The sequence below is a fragment of the Synchiropus splendidus genome, chromosome 11 (assembly GCF_027744825.2).
Source record: "Synchiropus splendidus isolate RoL2022-P1 chromosome 11, RoL_Sspl_1.0, whole genome shotgun sequence".
NCBI classification, from domain to species: Eukaryota; Metazoa; Chordata; class Actinopteri; order Syngnathiformes; family Callionymidae; genus Synchiropus; species Synchiropus splendidus.
The window spans coordinates 3,833,087-3,851,261 of record NC_071344.1 but is presented as its reverse complement, the minus strand read 5'-3'; the positions used below and the strand labels follow the sequence as shown (position 1 = coordinate 3,851,261).

General features: G+C 41.7%; 2 protein-coding genes across 4 annotated transcripts; one reads left to right on the top strand and one right to left on the bottom strand.

The window, feature by feature from the left end:
• Positions 1–231: 231 nt before the first annotated feature.
• smtnl1 (smoothelin-like 1) lies at positions 232–9,695 on the bottom strand. 3 transcript variants are annotated; one of them, XM_053879347.1, is made up of 10 exons: positions 9,532–9,693; positions 5,106–5,255; positions 4,980–5,035; positions 4,739–4,915; positions 3,975–4,441; positions 3,399–3,897; positions 2,166–2,782; positions 1,987–2,101; positions 1,764–1,915; positions 232–1,633 (listed from the first exon to the last, which is right to left on the bottom strand). In XM_053879347.1, the coding sequence occupies exons 6-10, from the start codon at positions 3,462–3,464 to the stop codon at positions 1,297–1,299; spliced, it is 1,287 nt and encodes a 428-aa protein (XP_053735322.1). In that variant the 5' UTR covers positions 3,465–3,897; positions 3,975–4,441; positions 4,739–4,915; positions 4,980–5,035; positions 5,106–5,255; positions 9,532–9,693; the 3' UTR covers positions 232–1,296. The 3 variants fall into 3 exon arrangements, with proteins under 3 accessions (XP_053735322.1, XP_053735323.1, XP_053735324.1); XM_053879348.1 differs by lacking the exon at positions 5,106–5,255; XM_053879349.1 differs by lacking the exons at positions 4,980–5,035; positions 5,106–5,255 and having other exon boundaries at positions 9,532–9,695.
• LOC128767354 (equilibrative nucleobase transporter 1-like) lies at positions 8,734–16,663 on the top strand. Its single transcript, XM_053879346.1, has 14 exons — positions 8,734–8,998; positions 9,608–9,724; positions 9,835–10,045; positions 11,004–11,133; positions 11,705–11,751; positions 11,825–11,901; positions 13,040–13,132; positions 13,457–13,596; positions 14,390–14,460; positions 14,522–14,674; positions 14,770–14,877; positions 15,713–15,899; positions 15,968–16,091; positions 16,222–16,663. The coding sequence occupies exons 3-14, from the start codon at positions 9,865–9,867 to the stop codon at positions 16,327–16,329; spliced, it is 1,419 nt and encodes a 472-aa protein (XP_053735321.1). The 5' UTR covers positions 8,734–8,998; positions 9,608–9,724; positions 9,835–9,864; the 3' UTR covers positions 16,330–16,663.
• The last annotated feature ends 1,512 nt before the right edge of the window (positions 16,664–18,175 follow it).

The following is an 18,175-nucleotide window of genomic DNA, read 5'->3' as shown; positions in this document are numbered from 1 at the left end:
CACGATAGCCGGCATGACTTTCCAAATTAGACAAGTGAATTTACTTCCAACACTGAAAGCTTCCTTTCAGAAAACCTGTATTGATGCCAAGGGAAATTGTGTTCGTAACATGCTCTGTACACAACTTATCACAATAAATTAAAAAGAAATAATATTATAAAGTCCAAAAAAAGTGATACAAAAAAGCTTAGAAAATGTAGAAATGTAGTTCAAGAACAGAAAAATATGCCAAAATCCCTTCATTGTATTTTTTCAGAGACAAATTGTATGTTTTTATTGCCACGGGAAGAAAGGAGCTCCTGTGGCGCTCGGTCTTTGAGTTGGGTAGTCTCAGTCTATTGGTCCATGTGCTCCTGTTGTTGTTGTATTGGTGATGTTGTCCAGGATGCTCCATAGTTTCAGGAGCATCCTTCTCTCCATAACCGTCTCCAAGGAGTCCAGTTTCACCCCCACCACATCACGAACTTTGCGGATGAGTTTGTTGAGTCTGTTAGTGTCCGCCACCATTAATTTGCTGCCCCAGCAAACCACAGCGAACGGAATTGCACTGGACACCACCGACTCATAAAACATCCTCAGCATTGTCCCGCAGATGTTGAAGGACCTGATCCTCCTCAAGAAAAAGAGACAACTCAACAAAACTGACAACTTTACAAAAACTGACCGTTTTTGTAAACGGCGTCAGTGTTCCGAGCCCAGTTCCGTTTATTGTCTATGTAGACCCCAAGATATTTATAGTCCTCGACCGTATCCACGTTGACCCCCCCGGATGGAAACGGGGGTCACATGAGACTTGGTCCTCCTTGGGGCCACCACCAGTTCTTTGGACTTTGCCACATTGAGCTGCAGATGGTTCAGCTCACACCAAGCAACAAAGAGTTTAGAGTATATTTAGTCATTTAGAGTATATTAAACATAAATATATTTGTACTGGTTAACTTGGCTTTCAGCATCAACAGATCACTAACAGTCCATTATTTGACATTTTTAAGAGGCACACAAATGCAGACAACATGGCCGACTTGAATCCTCAACACTGGATCTCCATGCATCTCTGTAGGAAATGACCCGCGCTCATAGTGTGTCTGATGCAAATTAATTTTATGCTGCATATAAAATCAGGAATCACATTTATTCATATAAAGCAAAATCAAATGTCTGTGCACAAAACAAATCTTAATCAGTGAATAAAAAAAACAAACAAAAAAAAACACAAAGGTACTTAAAGTCGTCTTTCTTCTCCACACCACTGATATTCAAGCTAAGACTTTCTAACCCGGCGTCCTATCCCATCAACTAAGATTCTGCTTCAACTAACGCACACCCATTCTCCCCCGCCTCACATGTGTTGTGTGTCTCCTCTCCTTCCTCATTGTTTTTATTCTCCACGTCCACTGTCTCGCCCCCTAGCTCCCCATCATCTTTCTCCGTTGAGATTTCCTCTGCAGCATCCTCCTTTTGCTTGTTTTCCTCATTTGCTTTCTCCTTTTCTTTGTCCTTCCTTTCCTTCTCGATCTTGGTGAGACTGTGGCAAAGGGATTGGACGTAGGTGAACACACACATGGGGTCTGGGTTGTTCCCCATCATGAGCATGTCTTCGACCTCCAGCAGAGGGCAACAGTCCGCTAGAGACCTGTCGGGAGAAACATTTACAAATGCAGGAAGTTAAGAAGTAACCGATAATGAAATGTACTTCCTTTATATAAAACTCAAAACACTGTCGACCTTCCATTCAATTCACACGTAGACAAACTTCAACATACTCTGCAGTTCTAAAGGCCAAGGTGAAGTTCTTCTCCCTCTCTTTCGGGTTCAAAGTGCTGAAGTCGAAGGCGTCTGGAAAGAAACGATGGATGAGCGCGCAGAAAGCCATTCCATCACACCAGGAAGATGAGAAGTTCTCAATGTTGATGCCCTTAAAAATCATAAAACACATGTTAGACACCAGAACAAATGGGTTTTCCAATCATTTTATCATCATCTCACCTCATACTTTCGGGTCTTGTTGCGACACCACTGAAGCATCTTCTGTTTAATCGAAGCACCTGTGGCCAGAGCTGTCGATGACTTTTGAATTTTGAAATTGCATGGTATCGGAGTCCTGCAAAGCGAAGAGTGAGAGGAAACAGTGTCTTTGGATTTTGAGGCGTAATCTTCCCACTTACTCTGGGGCACCCTGTTGGAACTTGGCGATGATATCCTTCTTCGCAGAAGCCCTCATGGCTCTAGCAGAGGGTCTGGGGCGAGACAAAGAAGGAGGTGCGCTTTTTCTCTTTGTCTTCCCTTGCTTCTCAGATTCCTTCAGAGCTTCTGTTTCCTTCTCCTCTACTTTAGCTTCTTTGGTTTTCGCTTTCTTTTTTTCCGCTCCTCTTGAAGTCTTCTGGTTCAAATCATTCTCGACCTTTTCATTTTCAACTGCTTTAGTCTCATTGCTTTGGTCCTTCAACTCCACCTCAGCTTCCCCTGTTTCATTGTTCTTTGATTCATCTGTTCTCTCCTCTGTCTTTTTTTCTTGCTTGTCTTTGTCCTGACTTTCTTCTTTTGGTGTTGAGTTGTCAGCCTCTGCATCACAGGGCTTCTTGTCCTGGTCATGATCTTCGACTTCTAACTCAGATGCCTGAGCTTCATCCTTGTCTGCTGTATCAGCATCCTCTTCTGTCTTTTCCGGTTCTATACCTTCCTCTTTCTCATTCTCCTCCGTCACCTTCGCTTCTTCATGTGCTTCTTCCACACTGGCTGATACTACTGAATCCTCTCTCCCCGACACCTGTGTCTCACCTGTCTGTGGGAGAGGAGGTCAACGATTATTGCTGACTGAGAAAATCTAAAGCTCACAGGAAGGTCAATTTTTACATTCCTGTTAAAGCATGAAATATCCGGCTGGCATGAAGTCAGTGCAAAACCATTAAACTAATGAGAAATGTCCAGTCAACCATATTTCAACAGGCTCACTGTTTTACTTTGCTTTGAAACGAATGCCATACTTTTTTTTTTTTTTTTCAAATTTAAAAAAATGTATCCATATTTTAATTAGTGGTGGCATGTCATCTTTTGTACATGTAGAAGAAGGTGAGAAAGTGATGTTTCACTGCTGTTGAGGCTCAAGGCAAGGCTCTGCTGCATCGAGGGAATACAATGAGTGTAATTTCTTACTGCTGGTTCGACAGCTGCACTTCTATTATTCTCTTAAGGTATTGAATATGTCTTTACAATAGCGAGAGTGGTAGTTCAGATATCTTGTATTTAATTTAATGGCACATTGGAGCTACTGTATCTAAAGGTTAGCGAGTGGATTCCTCTCTTGCTGGTGTTTAATGAAATTCAGATTCCTCACAACAACATGAGTGGATCTTCTCACACAGTTCTTACTGTACCTCACGTCAGAACACAAGACTAACCTGGTTGTCGGGGTCAGAATCAAGAGTGATCTCTGAAGGCTCTGTTTTTCTGGCTGCTTCTTCCATCTTCGAGATCCTCGACAGTGAACCCTCTGTCCTGCCCTCTCGCCTGCTGCTCTGACTTGTCTGTGGCTATGTCCACCCTCACCTCCTTCACCCGACACCATTTCCCATTTGTGAGGATGCCTGGGCTTCTTTATCTGACCTTTCGAAGAACACAAGACCCCAAAATAGAGCCACATTTCCACAGGCATGGTCCAGGGGGGTGTGACAGCTGTGTGTGTTGTGGAAACGCAGCACACAGTGTTTGAAGCCTTGCAGGATCTGACCATTGACCTGTGCCATTCAACTGGGTTTTGAACAAGGAGCTTTATTTAACCCTCAGCCATCAGTTGAATTTATGACTTCCAAAAATGTCCATCTTATAAAGCTCCAAGACAGCAAAAGCAGATTCCTGGCTTTTCTTTATTTTTTTTATTTTTAATCTTGCAACACTGTTCTGGAAAAAAAAAACAAAAAAACCCAGTTTTAAGAGCACAGTTTTATTACATTTCATTGTGCAACTTCACATCTTACTCATTTAGAGGGGAAGACTTTGTTCTGAGTTGTTGGATCACTCGGCGGAATCGGTTCTGATGGATAGTGGTAGCTCTCGTAATGGTCTTCTCCCCAGTTGTCATTCCCCTTCTCATATGTTGCACTGAAGTGCCTGAGCGTTCCTTTGGGAATCTGCCCTGTCAAGAACATGTGGGTGTAAGGAGGATAGACACCCCAGACTAGACCAGGGCCAAACTTTGGAGGAGGAGGAGGCGGGGGCCGGCTGGCGACACTCGGCGGTGATTCAGGTGGAGGTGGAGGAAGCAAGTATCCTAGCTCCTCTGTTTCAGATTCAGCTAGGCCGTGCTCAGAGAGAGTCTTGTAGTGGTACAGGTCCCCTGCCTGGAACTGGGACTCAGGAGGCAGCACTGGTGGGCTAACATACGCTGACTCAGCTGCCTCACTCTGGGTGTGCATGGCTAGCGGGGCAACAGCCCATTCAGAAACTGAAAACAAAAATGTAATTTAATGTACATTCTCTTGACTTCCACATGGTCCCATAATGCACCGCAACTGTCGAAACATGGTGGTTTATACGTTTGAGTTGGGCTAATTTGATCCGCTTATCCAGTAAACACTATCCAAAGCAACCAACAGTAGGATTTTAAGCACACACTCCTTGGTCAAAGGCTGTAATTGGTTCTGAGTGGAGTTTGCTCCATGATTTTTATGGCAGGATTAATTCAACAACTATATTTGTAGCTGCATCAGGCTGAGATTTTGGGGTAAAAAACATTTCATACCGTATTGTCCCGTCTGTGGCACAGGTTCTTGCTGGGCGAAGCCGACACCTTTAGGCGCTGCTTGGGTCTTGTGAGGCAGCGCTCGAGGCTGCATAGCGGGCTGGTAATGGCCTAGTTGGTTCATCTGGTGGTTTCCCTGAACATTGGTCGGAGCAACAGAGTACCTCGAGTATCCACCTGGAAGATCACAATTGAGGGTTAATCCTTTGCTCCGATGTGTTTTGCAACACTTGAAATGAACCTTGTTGAACAGGCAGGCAGGAAACCTCAGCCAGCAGCAAGGCCAAGATGGAAGACCTGCAAGAAGAAACAGCTTTAGAGCCTAAAACCGCCTCAATACCAATGGACACGGCCGCTGCACACATACCTCACTATGACCTGCAGAGACATTGCGATGACCCAACTGAGAAAAAAGCTGCAAGGTTCGGCCAGCTTTTTAATCCTACGCTAACGAGGCACAAATGTGAGGTCATCAATCGACTCGACTCTTCAGCTGCTGTTTGCTCCACTTGCTTTTCTGATATAAAATGACAATCCAAATAAAAAAGACACTTGATGCAGAAAACAGAATATTTTCTTCCTTTAAAAACGGCACTTGCAAACATGTGCTATAATGCAGGTTGACACACTTTTGAAACATTTTTCGGAGCCATACCTGGAGCTTAAGACGGAAAGTAGGATCATTCATTTCCACATGATTCAATTTTAGTATCAATATGCTGCTTGGGTGTTTCAGTTAAATAACAAAGAAAATACATCAAATGAAGTTGAATAAAAACTGACTGGGATAACTCATCTTTTTAAGAGTGTTTAGTTAGAATATTGTTAGACATACAAGCAGTCATGAGTTAGACGACGATAACGTCATTTAATTTTCCTTAATTTAATATTTATTCTTCAACTCCAGAACGATTGACGTCAATCTTAGATGCGTTGCGTTGCTATGGCCAGAAGGGGGCGACAGCAGTTAACAGTCAAGCCAACATTTCCAAAATCTTTTTCACCTGAAACATCTTACAGAATAAAACGGTGATGAAGAGACACACATACTCGCCACGCAGAACAGACTAGCCCTTCGTCTGATATGAAAGTAAAGGCTCATTGGTTAGATAATTTCGCTCGTGGTCTTTACTGACTGGTTTGTTGTCATGGTGATCTATTGTTCTTTTTTAGAGTTTTGGAGTTTACTTCTTAAATGTGTCACATTTCATGAGCTCCTGCTTAAAACATGTCCTCCACTGTTAAATTTATGATTCAACGATAATCACAAAAAAACAAAAATTCTCATAACATTGTTCGTATGCAGAAAAAATATGTCTCATCTGGTCAGTCTAATATTAAAAACAGTTTAACTGAAATGATTGAGGTATGTTTTTGTTGATCTTTTTTTTTTTTTTTTATGTTTATGTCTTCTTTTCTTTCAAACATAGCAAATGTCTGTAAAATCACCTGACAAATGAATAAGATAAGATTAGATTAGATATCCTTTATTGGTCCCACAGTGGGGAAATATGACTTCACGTCTCAGCAGTAACAGCATAGACACTAAAGACATAGAGAGCAATGTGATACATTAATCCACAATGGTTGTTGTAAAAGAAAAAGAACTCACTTCATTTACATTTCTGTATGATAGTAGAAACTCCCTGTTTCAAAGTACAATAGTTGTTCTTTTTCATGTGTTCATACCACAACCGCAAACATTAGACTGAGGTTGGTGATGTGCCGACTTCCATTCTGTTATTGAGGGTGCCCAAGCGTCCATTAAAATGAGGAGCAGTCCAGAACCTGAAGCTGTTCTCCTGAGTCCTTTCCTAAATATGTATTCAAAATATGATCATGAAACCCCAGCAACAAGCAGTAATGACTCCCGTCCTAGTCTATGACTGTTTTTTGTTTTTAATGTATGATCCATGAGCATGTGGTACAGAAATTAATTCCATTTTGTTCGCGATGCTGAAGTGTGTGTAAAGGCCTCAGATCACATTTAAAATTCACTTGAGTGACGCTCAACTGCACAAAAAGTATGTCACAAGATGCACACAACATAAATATGAAAACATAGAAAGTTCAACAAGCATGATAGAAAATACATGTTGTTCAATGAAATACCATCCTGACAAAATGGACAATATCAACCAATATCGTTTTTCATTTAATTTCTGAGGAACATTTCCTCTTGTCCGTCCACACTTACTCTTACTCCAAACACTGAATGTTTGTTTGATATTCTCTCAGCTGTTATGAGTGGAAGCACTCAAGTGTGCTGCCGATACATTAGAGCAGCAGTGAGTCATGGATGGAGCCGTGTTTGGAGTTTCCAGAAGGATATTGGGTCCTCAGAAGTCACAGGTACAGATGTCCTATGGCTGCTGGTCACTCGTGGTGATGTCTAGGATGCTAAATTCTTGCCGTGACAATTTAATTGACAGTAACAGGATTTTTATTTATTCATGTTTTTGAGGACCTCTTGTCTATGGCGACATTCAGTGGCAGCCCTTCAGAACCCTCCATTCTGGCTGCATGAAGGAGGAAGTTCATCACTCCTTTCTGCCCACTGCTGTGAGGTTGCACAATACAGTAGTTTGTATCTCTGATGGGACTCACTGTTGATTGCTAAGCATTTTCTCAATCACTGCACTTTGCACTGTCTTTTTCTGATCTTATCTTATCTTATCTTCTAGGATTTTTACATGCCATGACTGGAGACAAGCACCTGCTTCAAAGGTTAATGTTTTTACTCCAGAAATGATAATTCTTTTATGTATTTTGGAAAGAAGAAGTGATTCATGTGATGGGGAAGCATGCGCGAGCTCATTCGTGAGATGATCTGCTCATGCTAAAGTCGTTCTCAACACAATGCTTTGTCAGCCTTTTTCACGAGTTCACCAACGGCCAAACTTGAATGAAAAATTCAAAAAGTAATAATAATTAAAATAATAATAAAGCCGTAACATTAAGTGCACAATGATGAAATACCACAAATATGAAGTAGATTGCTCTTTCAACACAATGGTTCAGGGAGATGCACATTCTGACAGGCTGCTGTAGTCAGAATGTGTTCCACCCTGTATGATGCTCAAATGAATTGCGATTTTAATTATTCCACTCAGACTGGATTTCATTCAAAAGCTAAGGTGGTATGGACACTGTTGCTGCTTACTCTGTGTTGGAGAATTTCTTTTGATAATTGGGTTTTGTTGGACAAGCTGTAAGACAAACGGTCCTCAGTAACCCAGTTAGCTGGTATGGCGGTGAACCGTCCACACCAGCATGGCATCCATCTGCATTAGATTGCATTTGGTTGTGTGTTAAATATTGTGTGTATTATTGGGTGCATCCATGAATAAAATATGACCAGCTGAAATGTCCAAATATAGAATTTTTATTTTGACATGACTGTTTTATTAAACACGTCTTCTCAAGTATGTTTGGCCACATCGTAAAATTTGGTCCCATTCAGTGCCACATCAACGTAATTTCTGGCCCAGCCTCGATGTTACCGCTTCCTATTTCTGTCAAGCTTCTCCACAACAGTTCTGCTTTGTGTCGTTTCTTCACTGCCCATCACCATAGGTCATGTGAGGTTTGTTATTATCATGCTTGTCAAAATATTTCTCAAAATCAGGAAGTAGTAAGTGTGGTGGGGAAAGAGTGGCACCTGATGATGACATCAGATCATTTCATTCTGTAACATGCTGATCAGTCACTTTGCTTGGGTTCACTGCTGGTCAGAATGTGGATCAGATGTGGGCAATTTCATTTCCAAAAGGCTCACATTATAATCAATGTGAGCCAAAGGCCAACCAAAAACTGAAGGAAGGAATAAAATGTAGCTGTAACAGGATCGGGAATTGTGCTTTGTACTGCACAATGTACAAAGTACAAAGTACAAAGTACAAAGCACAAAGTACAAAGTACAAAGTACAAAGCAGAAAAAAGATTAAATGCTGAAACATAAACATTGTCAATACATATCATAAATATGAGATGCTTTTCTTGGGTAAAATTGAAAGCAGTAGTGAAGAAAGTGGGGGAGATTCGAACATATTTTTTTTCAATTAAAAATAATGTATATTTATTTTTCATATAAAACCTAAATGGTGCAGATTAATGAATAAAAAAAAATAGTTTTGATGGAAATTACAATGGAATTTAATATTGCATTTGAATAAAATAGTCTTCTTATATAGTCGCAGCTAATTACAGTTAATATCATCCATCCATTCTCTTGCAGCGGGCAGCACTCAAGGAACTGAGGTACAGACTGTTGTTCTCAGGACAAGGACAGGTCTTGATGCAACGGTTCTATTTTGGGTATCTCCTAGAAGACCCCTTTTCTGACCCAGTCCTGACATCCTAAAGAGAAAATGTTCTTTCCAATTTCATGGTCTTTCGGTCACGATTCAAAACTTGGAGTTTGGGACAGCTTGAAACTACAGAACATTTACAAATAGAAATGTGAAGTGAGTTACAATGGTAAAAAATTGCAAAAGAAATACCAAGTATTAAAACCAAAGGTAAAACAGAGAAGTAGGAAATAGTGAACCAATGTTGAGGCTTGGGTCACCAGATGAGGGAGCACATGCACGTGTTAAATGTTTCCAAATGCAAGCCAGCGATTCGTGACTCTGACACTCTGACACTGAAAAAGTCGATTTCAGCATGTGTTTTGAGGATTTGTTGGAACAACATGATGATGGCCAAATATAGTGCAAGGCGACATTTTGCCATCGGATTATTACTTTCAAAGTAAATTCAAGTAATTTTGTGAACAGGGAAGGCTCACTCACTGTCAGGCTGCCAGTGTCTAGTTCATCCTGAGATCTCACTCTTCCAACTTTCACTTGAAGGACTCTCTCTTTTCAGAAAAAAAGATAAAGTGGGACTCCACAGTGGGAGGGGCTGTGTTATGCGGAGGAGGTGAGAGTTGGAATAAAGCAGAGAATGAGGAACAGTGAAGCTCAGAGGCTCCAAAGCCAAAGAGTGAGTAAAGGACCAATGAGAATTTGACTTGAGTACTTTAATTCTTGATAGTGCACTGTTTTGCAGAGTCATTCCATCTGTTGACCTGTTATCTCTGTGTGTGTTGACAGTTTGGACGCCGTGAAGAGAGGATCTAAAGCATGGCATGCCCAAAATTCAAGCCGCTGTTCTTCCTCACCTTCATCACAGGTCTGGTCGAGTGTCTATGTTTCGCTGGAGTCATCTTCGGATGGGCGGCCCTGGTTTTCGTCCTGAAATCAGAGGGCTACTTTGAGTCACTGTGTGTCAACGTCACAAGTGCCAACGGAACACAGACAGTGGGTCAGTTATTCTTTAATTTATTAATCTACTGAGATTGTGTTGGGGTGAGACGGTGTGTTTTGTGATGATGAAAGCCTAGGTGTATTTGCTTTATCTAAGTATTTATCTTTGCCACTCAAATATTGAAAACTTTTTGACACATTCTCATTTCTCAGCACTGGCATAGCAACAACAGTTAAGAGAGCGACGGGGCGACTTGTCCCTCTGATTTTTTACCCCACCACACACAAATCCTGTAAACCAGAAAGCCAGAGTAATCCTGGTTATTTTCAGTAGTGTCAAAAATTCTGATGCTCATGAATGTGCCATCCGCACCCATCCGAGATAAGTAGATTAGCGCTTCACCTAAGAGCGAAAGAAATGAAGATAAGCAGTACAAGCAAACTGAAGCGCGTCGCACGGAGCGACTGTAGGGCAAGTAGCTTGATCTACAGTGACCAGAAGTGGACAAAAAGTAAGTCTCACTGAGGAGGGATTCATGAGAAAGAATTCATAGTTACGGAAATAAAGAATGATATTTCACTGAAAACATGTAGTAAGCCTGAGTCGCAGAGGCTTTTATACGAGCCTGAGCTAAAGTAAAACCCATTTTAATAGGTCCCGTCCCGCCGACCACCTCAGAAAACAATTTGACACTCCTGGACAAGGGCCGTCCAATAATCGCTTCAAATCCACTTGTAGTGTCTTTGGGCAAGACACCTTACTCTCACCCAATCATTATCAAAACTTTGTGTGCATCTTTTCATCAACAACAAGACGACTGAAAATGCTATTAGGTAATCTTTATTATTGTTTATTGCATATAAAAGCATAAACTCATTTTTAAATTGTGCAGCTCAAAGATTCAATCCCGTTCTGTTGAACTGACTCCAGTCCTGTCTGGTGCATCTGTTGTTTCAGTTTTGAAACATCAACACACCCTACCGTTAAATCCTCCATGTGTTTGTGTCTATGACAGATTGCAGTATTCAAGATGAGCAATTCTCACTGGTCTTCACCATCGCATCCTTCATGAATAATTTCTCTACGTTACCCAGTGGTTTCCTTTTTGACCGTTTCGGGACTTTGGTGGCTCGGATCTGCGCCATGTAAGTCCCTATACACACACACTGCCTAACATGTCGCGATCTTGATCGAAGTGTGGGTGATTGCTGATTGTTTGGTGACTGGTGGAAGCAATAGAGTCTTGTATATGAGTCAAGGGGAATATTCTCTGTTTGCAGCTGTGTAATATATATGCAGACACGTGCACATATTTTATATACAGTACATCCATCACGCTGTGTGCCACTGGGGTTCAAGCACATCTGTGTTGCCCTAATAAACAAGTGATACTGAGCGGCATCCCATAATGTTGTGGATCGACTACATATGATGTGGTAAGACGACAGTCCAGTCACACGATTAACCTCATCATGATTCAATGAGATTCTGCGTTCACACAACGCATTAGCACCAGATATTCACATCTGTTTCCACTCAGAGGAGAAATATGCAAGAAAGGAATCTTGGAGGAGTTTTGTTCATCTGTTTTAAGTGTGGGGAGCGGAAAGGACGTGACTCACGTCGAGTTGTTTCTCATGATGGTGTCAATAAATACATGGATACTATTGCTCTATGGCAACAAACTCATGACCTGTTGTCCCTTTCTGACGTTAGATGTATTTACACTGGAGGCATGTTGATGGTGGGCCTCTCATCTCCAGGTAGCAAATCGATAGTGCAATATTTAAGAAATATAATAACAAATTTGTGGAGTCTGACTTTGATTTCCATCAGCGATCGCCATCCTGCTGTTCCCAGCGATGTGCTGCATTGCAGTCGGAGGAAGCCTGATTCTGATCTCCAATATTCAGGTATTTATCTTTGCTCAGGTGATGTCTTTCTCTCGGTTGAAGCGCCACACATGTCAGCATGCACGGCACCTAGGTGATAGACACATCTTGTCACCTGCTGATACGCCAAATGTTTTGTTCAAATAATGTTCTGGACACAGAAAAACAAAAAGATCCACCGTTGACTGACTGTGCTGCACCATAGTTGTACCTACAAGGAGGCTCAGAAGGAGCCGACTGGGCCATATTAAGGGCCGATATGTGCACTGAAAACAGCCATTTGATGGAGCATTAAAAGCCATTGGCAGCCTCATTTGTTTCTACCACTTGAGGTTAATCTTTATGAACGTTTTTTTGGCATTATCACGCTGCCAAAAGCTTAATTTTAACAGGTTGCATTCTATTTTACTCTTGTGTCTCGGCAAAAGCAAAAATATGGAGCAACACTGGCTCTCACATTTTAAAGTTTAAACCAAGATACGGAGTTGTTCAAGAACATGAAACCTCAGTGCATACAGGATCCAAACTAAATATTGAGGTGCTAAAAGATAGTTTCACCTTTTCAAAAAGGAGTGGAGGAGTGGAGAAGTTGAAGGAATGCTGTGTGTTTTGTATACTCTTTGGAAGAGCTCCCTCCTAATAAAGATGGCAGACAAAAGGGGCTCATGAGGAGGTTATCCAGAGGGGTTTCTCATGAGAAAATCCTCAAGTTTGTATTTCCAGGTGGGCTGGGTGTGTTTTTCTGTCTAATGCAGATGATCTCTTTCACATTTTCTGATCAGCAAGAACAACAATGGAATTAGCAGTCATATGAAGACATCCTGTTTTTGCAGTCACAGAGAGAGACAGATATGAAAAATGAGGTCTGAAGATGTGATAGTTAGGTGATGACTTCACTTAATCTGCTTAAAATAAAAATAAAAATAAAAATAAAAATAAAAATAAAAATAAAAATAAAAATAAAAATAAAAATAAAAATAAAAATTATTAGAGTTGCAGAACAATATGAGGCGAAAGATCTTCGGATTGAAAATGTCCATGATATATGATGATGGCAGTTGATAAAAATTGTCTCAATTCATATTTAAAAGCGGGAACAATATCATAGCTGAGATTCATTATTGCCAGGATCAAAACAAGTAATTTTTCTTTTCCTTAGGTTGGAAATCTTTTTGGCCCTCGACGCTTCACCGTCATCACTCTCTACAACGGAGCGTTTGACTCCTCAGCAGCTCTCTTCTTTGTCCTAAAGGTGAGGTAAAACATGCATCAGAATAATCTAGATTCTAGATTCTCAAAACTTGCTATCAACACATTCAATGCAAAAGAGTATGCCATGACTAGGACAGGGACTTTAAACATTAATTTTGAATAAATAATTCAACATACGACAAAAATACCTAATAGATGCCAAACCGTAGTTCTCAACTTTCTTGAAGTGCATTTTTCAGTGCACACATTATGATGATAGTGTCCAGTGCTTTAGTGTCTTCATAACATTTTAAATGCTGTTTGAACAGGCACCAGTGGTTGGCTGCACCTAAAATATTCAACATTGTTTTGTGATTCTCTGCAGCTCATTCATGAAACTGGGATCTCCTTCCACGCTTTCTTCCTGTTTATAGCCGCCTGCAGCATCATTCATCTGCTCAGAACATTTTTCCTGTTGCCCAAAGGCTTAATTCCACACCCATTGCCAGAGAACTACTCATTCGGGTAGGAAACCCATATTTGTTTAATGTCCCTGTGCATTATTGCATGTGACAGACTGGAGGCAAAGGGGCTACATCCATGCCACATCATCGTCATTGTCTTTGGACTTTCTTTCACTCATTTTCCACAACTTTTTCAGTGGCAGGGAACATATAACTCACTCACACCTTAGGACGACTTTGAATCAACACTCGGGGAGTTCAGTATGCTGAATTAACTCATGAGCATTTGAAGGCAAAATCTGAATGATTTTAAATGTAATATATTTGTATATGTTGCAAACCCCTGAAAGCAGCCTCCAACCCTCAACAGCATTGGTTGTAATTGTGGAGTGCTGAATATTATAAACGTGAAATAGAAAAATAAATGAGTACATATGTGTCATTATGAAGGATTATTTGTTGGCTTATGTGAGAATTGCACCCTGAAGCTTCAGAACAGTCTGTCATGACAGAACCTCTGTACCACAGGTGTGTGTGTCTGTTGGAATGAAGAAATACGGAAATATATGAACAGAAGAATGAGTCCTTGTCAGGCACACCAAGAGTCATCCAAATCTGTGGATAACTTTTGTAGTTATTTTTAACACAGGCAGGCAGACAGACAATCCGTTGAAAACATACCCTCCTTGGCGGAGGTAAAAAGCCGTACCTTTTTTAATGTAATATGAAAATAATGGTAACAGGAAAAGCACTCAAAAGAGTGCAAACTTCCACCAAGCTGTTTCAGTCCACCCCAACTCAATCTCTCAATGACAAAGTATCCTCAATCATTTGCTCCATTTCCTTCCATCTAGATCACCCTGCTCTAAGTCAAAGACGTCTGAGCTGCCCCCCAATAAGTTGACCATAGAGCCTGCTGTACCAGGTAAGTGGACATCTAAATCACCATCTGTGCCACTTGAACACTTCTGTCCTTCTCGTTGCAGAGATTCCTGAAAAAACGTTCCGAGAATGTGTTCTATCAAGGCTGTTTTTGCTCCACCTCGTCTGGTTGTCGGTCATGCAGCTCAGACATTACCTCTTCATCGGCACGCTGAACCCCATGCTGCTCCGTCTGAGCAACGGAGATCCCTCTCTAGGTATTTGCTCATACTTGCAGCCTTAGCTATTTTATACCAGCTGCGATTATAACTGTGGTCATTTCATTTCAATAATTCCTGCTGTTTGTTTACAGTGAGCGAGTATATCAACGCGTTTTCAATCACCCAGATGTGCGGCGTGTTGTGTGCTCCATGGAATGGACTCATCATGGACAGACACAAGGGCAAGCCTCGAGCTGAAGGTAACTCAACTCCAAAATTGGGGTTTTACCAGTGAAGGTGTGTTTTATACGGTCACAGTGGCATTCAATTGCTGCTAATAGCAGCCACACTGGACTTCAAACGCTGTAGCCTGTGGGGGAACTGCACTAAAGTAGAATAAAGAAATCCAGGATAATTGAGAAAGGCCGGCTTGAAATAGTTGGATCAGCATATCCTGCTTTAATTGGTGGCACAATTGACAAACCAGGATAAAAAGGTGCCAGGATTCAAGCCAGGGTGGTTAGCTGTTCTGCCAGCTGTTCCCATGATCAGCAGCTGGAAATTTAGACCAAACCTATGCATTCTCCTTCCCACCTGTGGAAGAGTCGCTTCTAATGGAAATGAAAAGTGAAACACATGTCAAAATTGGTTAAAAAAGTGGCAGTTATCAAGGAAAGAAAACATATGTGGCAGACAATAACGGACTGAATGTAAAGGTAGTTCCATAAATGCATCATCAGTAAACTGCCCTCCACTGAAACTATAAGTTAAAAAAGTGACTTTTCTCCACTAATAGTTGTAAAATGTTGCATGAAATGTTGGAAGTAGATCTGTGCATTACTCAGGAAATATAGATTATAATTAAGGTCGACCGTAAACTATTATCCACAATGTGTGCTTTATCTATTCAAACTTTTATCCATGGCCAAAGCCAGAGTAACATAAAGAAGTAGATGTGCTGCAGCACCCCCTGCTGGTGGCCCTTGGTGAATCGAAGCAATAAAATGTATATTGCAATATTGTCAGTCACAGTGTAGAGCATTCTTCTCTATTATTCCACTTGCATATCAGTAAAGACAGGTTTGGTGTGTGCAGGGATGAGTGAGCAGGAGGCTGATCTCAACTCTTCTTGGCTCTCGCTGCTCCTGACGGCGCTGCAGTGTTTTCTCTTCTCACTGTGCGCGTCCACGGCCTCCCTTCCTCTCCAGTACCTCACCTTCATCCTGCAAGTGCTCAATCGTTCCTTCCTGTATGGCGGCAACGCAGCATTCCTCAGTGTGGCGTAAGTGACCACCTAAAAATCCATCCCTCGATCCCTCACTCATTTGAATCGGTTTTCTTGTATTTCAGATTCCCCTCATACCACTTTGGAAAACTGTACGGCCTGGTCATGAGTGTGTCTGCTGTAGTTTCTCTGCTGCAGTACCCCTGTTTCACTCTCGTGAAGGATGTTCTGGGTGGAGATCCTCTATATGTAAGCAACTTTTAAATTTCGGGGTTCATGCAGCTTAACCACAGACAACTTCCTTCCTACTCTTGTGCCACTATTCTAGATCAATACCTTTTCACTTGGATTTTAACATGTCCTTTCTTCTCCTGTGTAGGTCAACATTGGCCTGATGATTTTCAGCCTGCTGGCCTTCCTTCACCCTCTGTCCGTTTACCTGCACTGTCGAAAACTCATTTCTCAGCGAGCAGCAAACAAAGCTTAACACTTTCCATGACCGTAGCAATACACCTTTGAATGCATTGGGATCAAGGCTTTTGAGGGCAATTTACACGCAAGTTCATCTTCTGGTTCTGAACTGAAGCTCCTGATTCGACCACCTGTCGACATCTGTGCCACTACGACATTCAGGTCTCTTGCTCACCATGTTTACAAGAGAATACTGATGTGCTGGAGTTTGAAATGATCCTGATGTTTTTGTACACATTTTCATTACTACTACAACTTTTATGTATATTTAATGAACTTCTACTTGTCTCAATTCATGTCATGTTTCTTGTGTATATTTTTCATATTAAAGTATGATTGCTGTATTCTATGGCTTTGTTTGTTTTGTTTATTCAAATGATGCTAGGGTAAGCGTTCATCAAACTTGGGGGGACAGCACAAAAGTAGATGTAGGATAAATCACTGCGACTAAAAACGCACAGCTGTTTGATGGGCTTTAAATAGACATTTGACACATCAAAACATCGACTGAATGGAGCGCCATCCCACGGCTAACCTAACCCCAACCAATGTCTGGCCACGAAAAACAAGGAGGCTCCAATTGCGACTCATTCACATGCTATAACATGCTACTGCTGCAATTTATTGGAGCTTCTCTGACCCCTGTTACAACATTACAGCCGCACGAGTCACTGATTTCACCAGTTTGACTTTGATTTTGGTTCTTGTTCACTCTCCTGCTCCTGAGTTCAGTTCATTGTCAGTGTGGCGTTAGTTGTTTCAGCTGAGAGCTCATTTGTTAAATGTGTGCATGATCGGTTGGAACAAAATCCTGCACCGCATTGCCCACGCCTGGCTTGGCCTATGTTCAGATGTAGCAGGCTGTTTTCAGAAACAGACCATCCTCTCTGTTCTTTGAAAAACAGAGAGGATGCACACGTTTCCATATGTCTGCAACCAGGACATTCCAAAACTGCAGGTGGCAGTGTAAGGAACGTCGATGTTTTTTTCAAGATCTCCTCAATTGTTTGAAAAGCAACATTCCCAGAGGCAACTCTCTGTTTGCCTGCAAAGGGATATTTCTTTGTTTCGAAAAGTAGCCGTGTGTAAATAGGGCCAGAGATGCTCCTCCATGTGCTCACCAGAGGTAGCCGGACTGCCTATAAGTACCGAGTTCAGATCCTCAGACCCCTTGTGAGAGCATATGGTGGTGCCACACGTGGCTGATGCAGTTCCTGCAAGACAAATGCATTGATGCTATGGACTGGGCCGCCTGTTCCCCAGACCTGAATCCAGATGAGCAAATGTGGGACTGTGTGTCTCGCTCAAACGCTACGTTGCTCCGCAGACTGTCCAGGATTTGGTCTAGGTTCCTCAGCAGACCACCCACCGCCACCTCATGCTCAGGTGTTGTAGGAAGGTCATACAGGCATGTGGAGGCCACACACACTACTCAGCCTCATTCTGACTGAGGGATATTACATAAGTAACATCACAGGTTGGATCAGCCAGTAGTGTATTTTTCCACTATAATTTGGAGTGTGACTCCAAATCCAGTCCTCCATGGACTAATCTAGGATCTAGAATATTATTTTACAGTTTCCTTCATTTATTTATTTTTTTAGCCCTCTATACTGGTACTGCTGTTTTGTAGAGTGACTCTGTCTTTTAGGAAACAAAAGGTAAAGTGGGTCTCCTCTGCGCGGCGCCATCTTATGTGGACGAGGTGAGAGTTGAAAAAAAAACCGCCGAGAATGAGGAACTGTGATGCTCAAGAGCCAGAAATGACTGGTTTTGTTAAACTGCTGATGGTGCACTGTTTTGCGAATGTCATACCATCTGTGTTGAATGCCCTGGACCTGTGGTCTCTGTGTGTGTTGACA

Excerpts from the sequence above, each read along its gene's own strand:
- smtnl1 (XM_053879349.1), bottom strand. The coding sequence starts at position 3,464 with ATGGAAGAAGCAGCCAGAAAAACAGAGCCTTCAGAGATCACTCTTGAT. Across the intron at positions 2,102-2,165 it reads TTCCAACAGGGTGCCCCAGA|GACTCCGATACCATGCAATT; the intron begins GTAAGTGGGAAG and ends TTCGCTTTGCAG. Across the intron at positions 1,634-1,763 it reads TTGGCCTTTAGAACTGCAGA|GTCTCTAGCGGACTGTTGCC; the intron begins GTATGTTGAAGT and ends TTCTCCCGACAG.
- LOC128767354 (XM_053879346.1), top strand. The coding sequence starts at position 9,865 with ATGGCATGCCCAAAATTCAAGCCGCTGTTCTTCCTCACCTTCATCACA. Across the intron at positions 13,597-14,389 it reads CCAGAGAACTACTCATTCGG|ATCACCCTGCTCTAAGTCAA; the intron begins GTAGGAAACCCA and ends CCTTCCATCTAG. Across the intron at positions 16,092-16,221 it reads TGGGTGGAGATCCTCTATAT|GTCAACATTGGCCTGATGAT; the intron begins GTAAGCAACTTT and ends TCTCCTGTGTAG.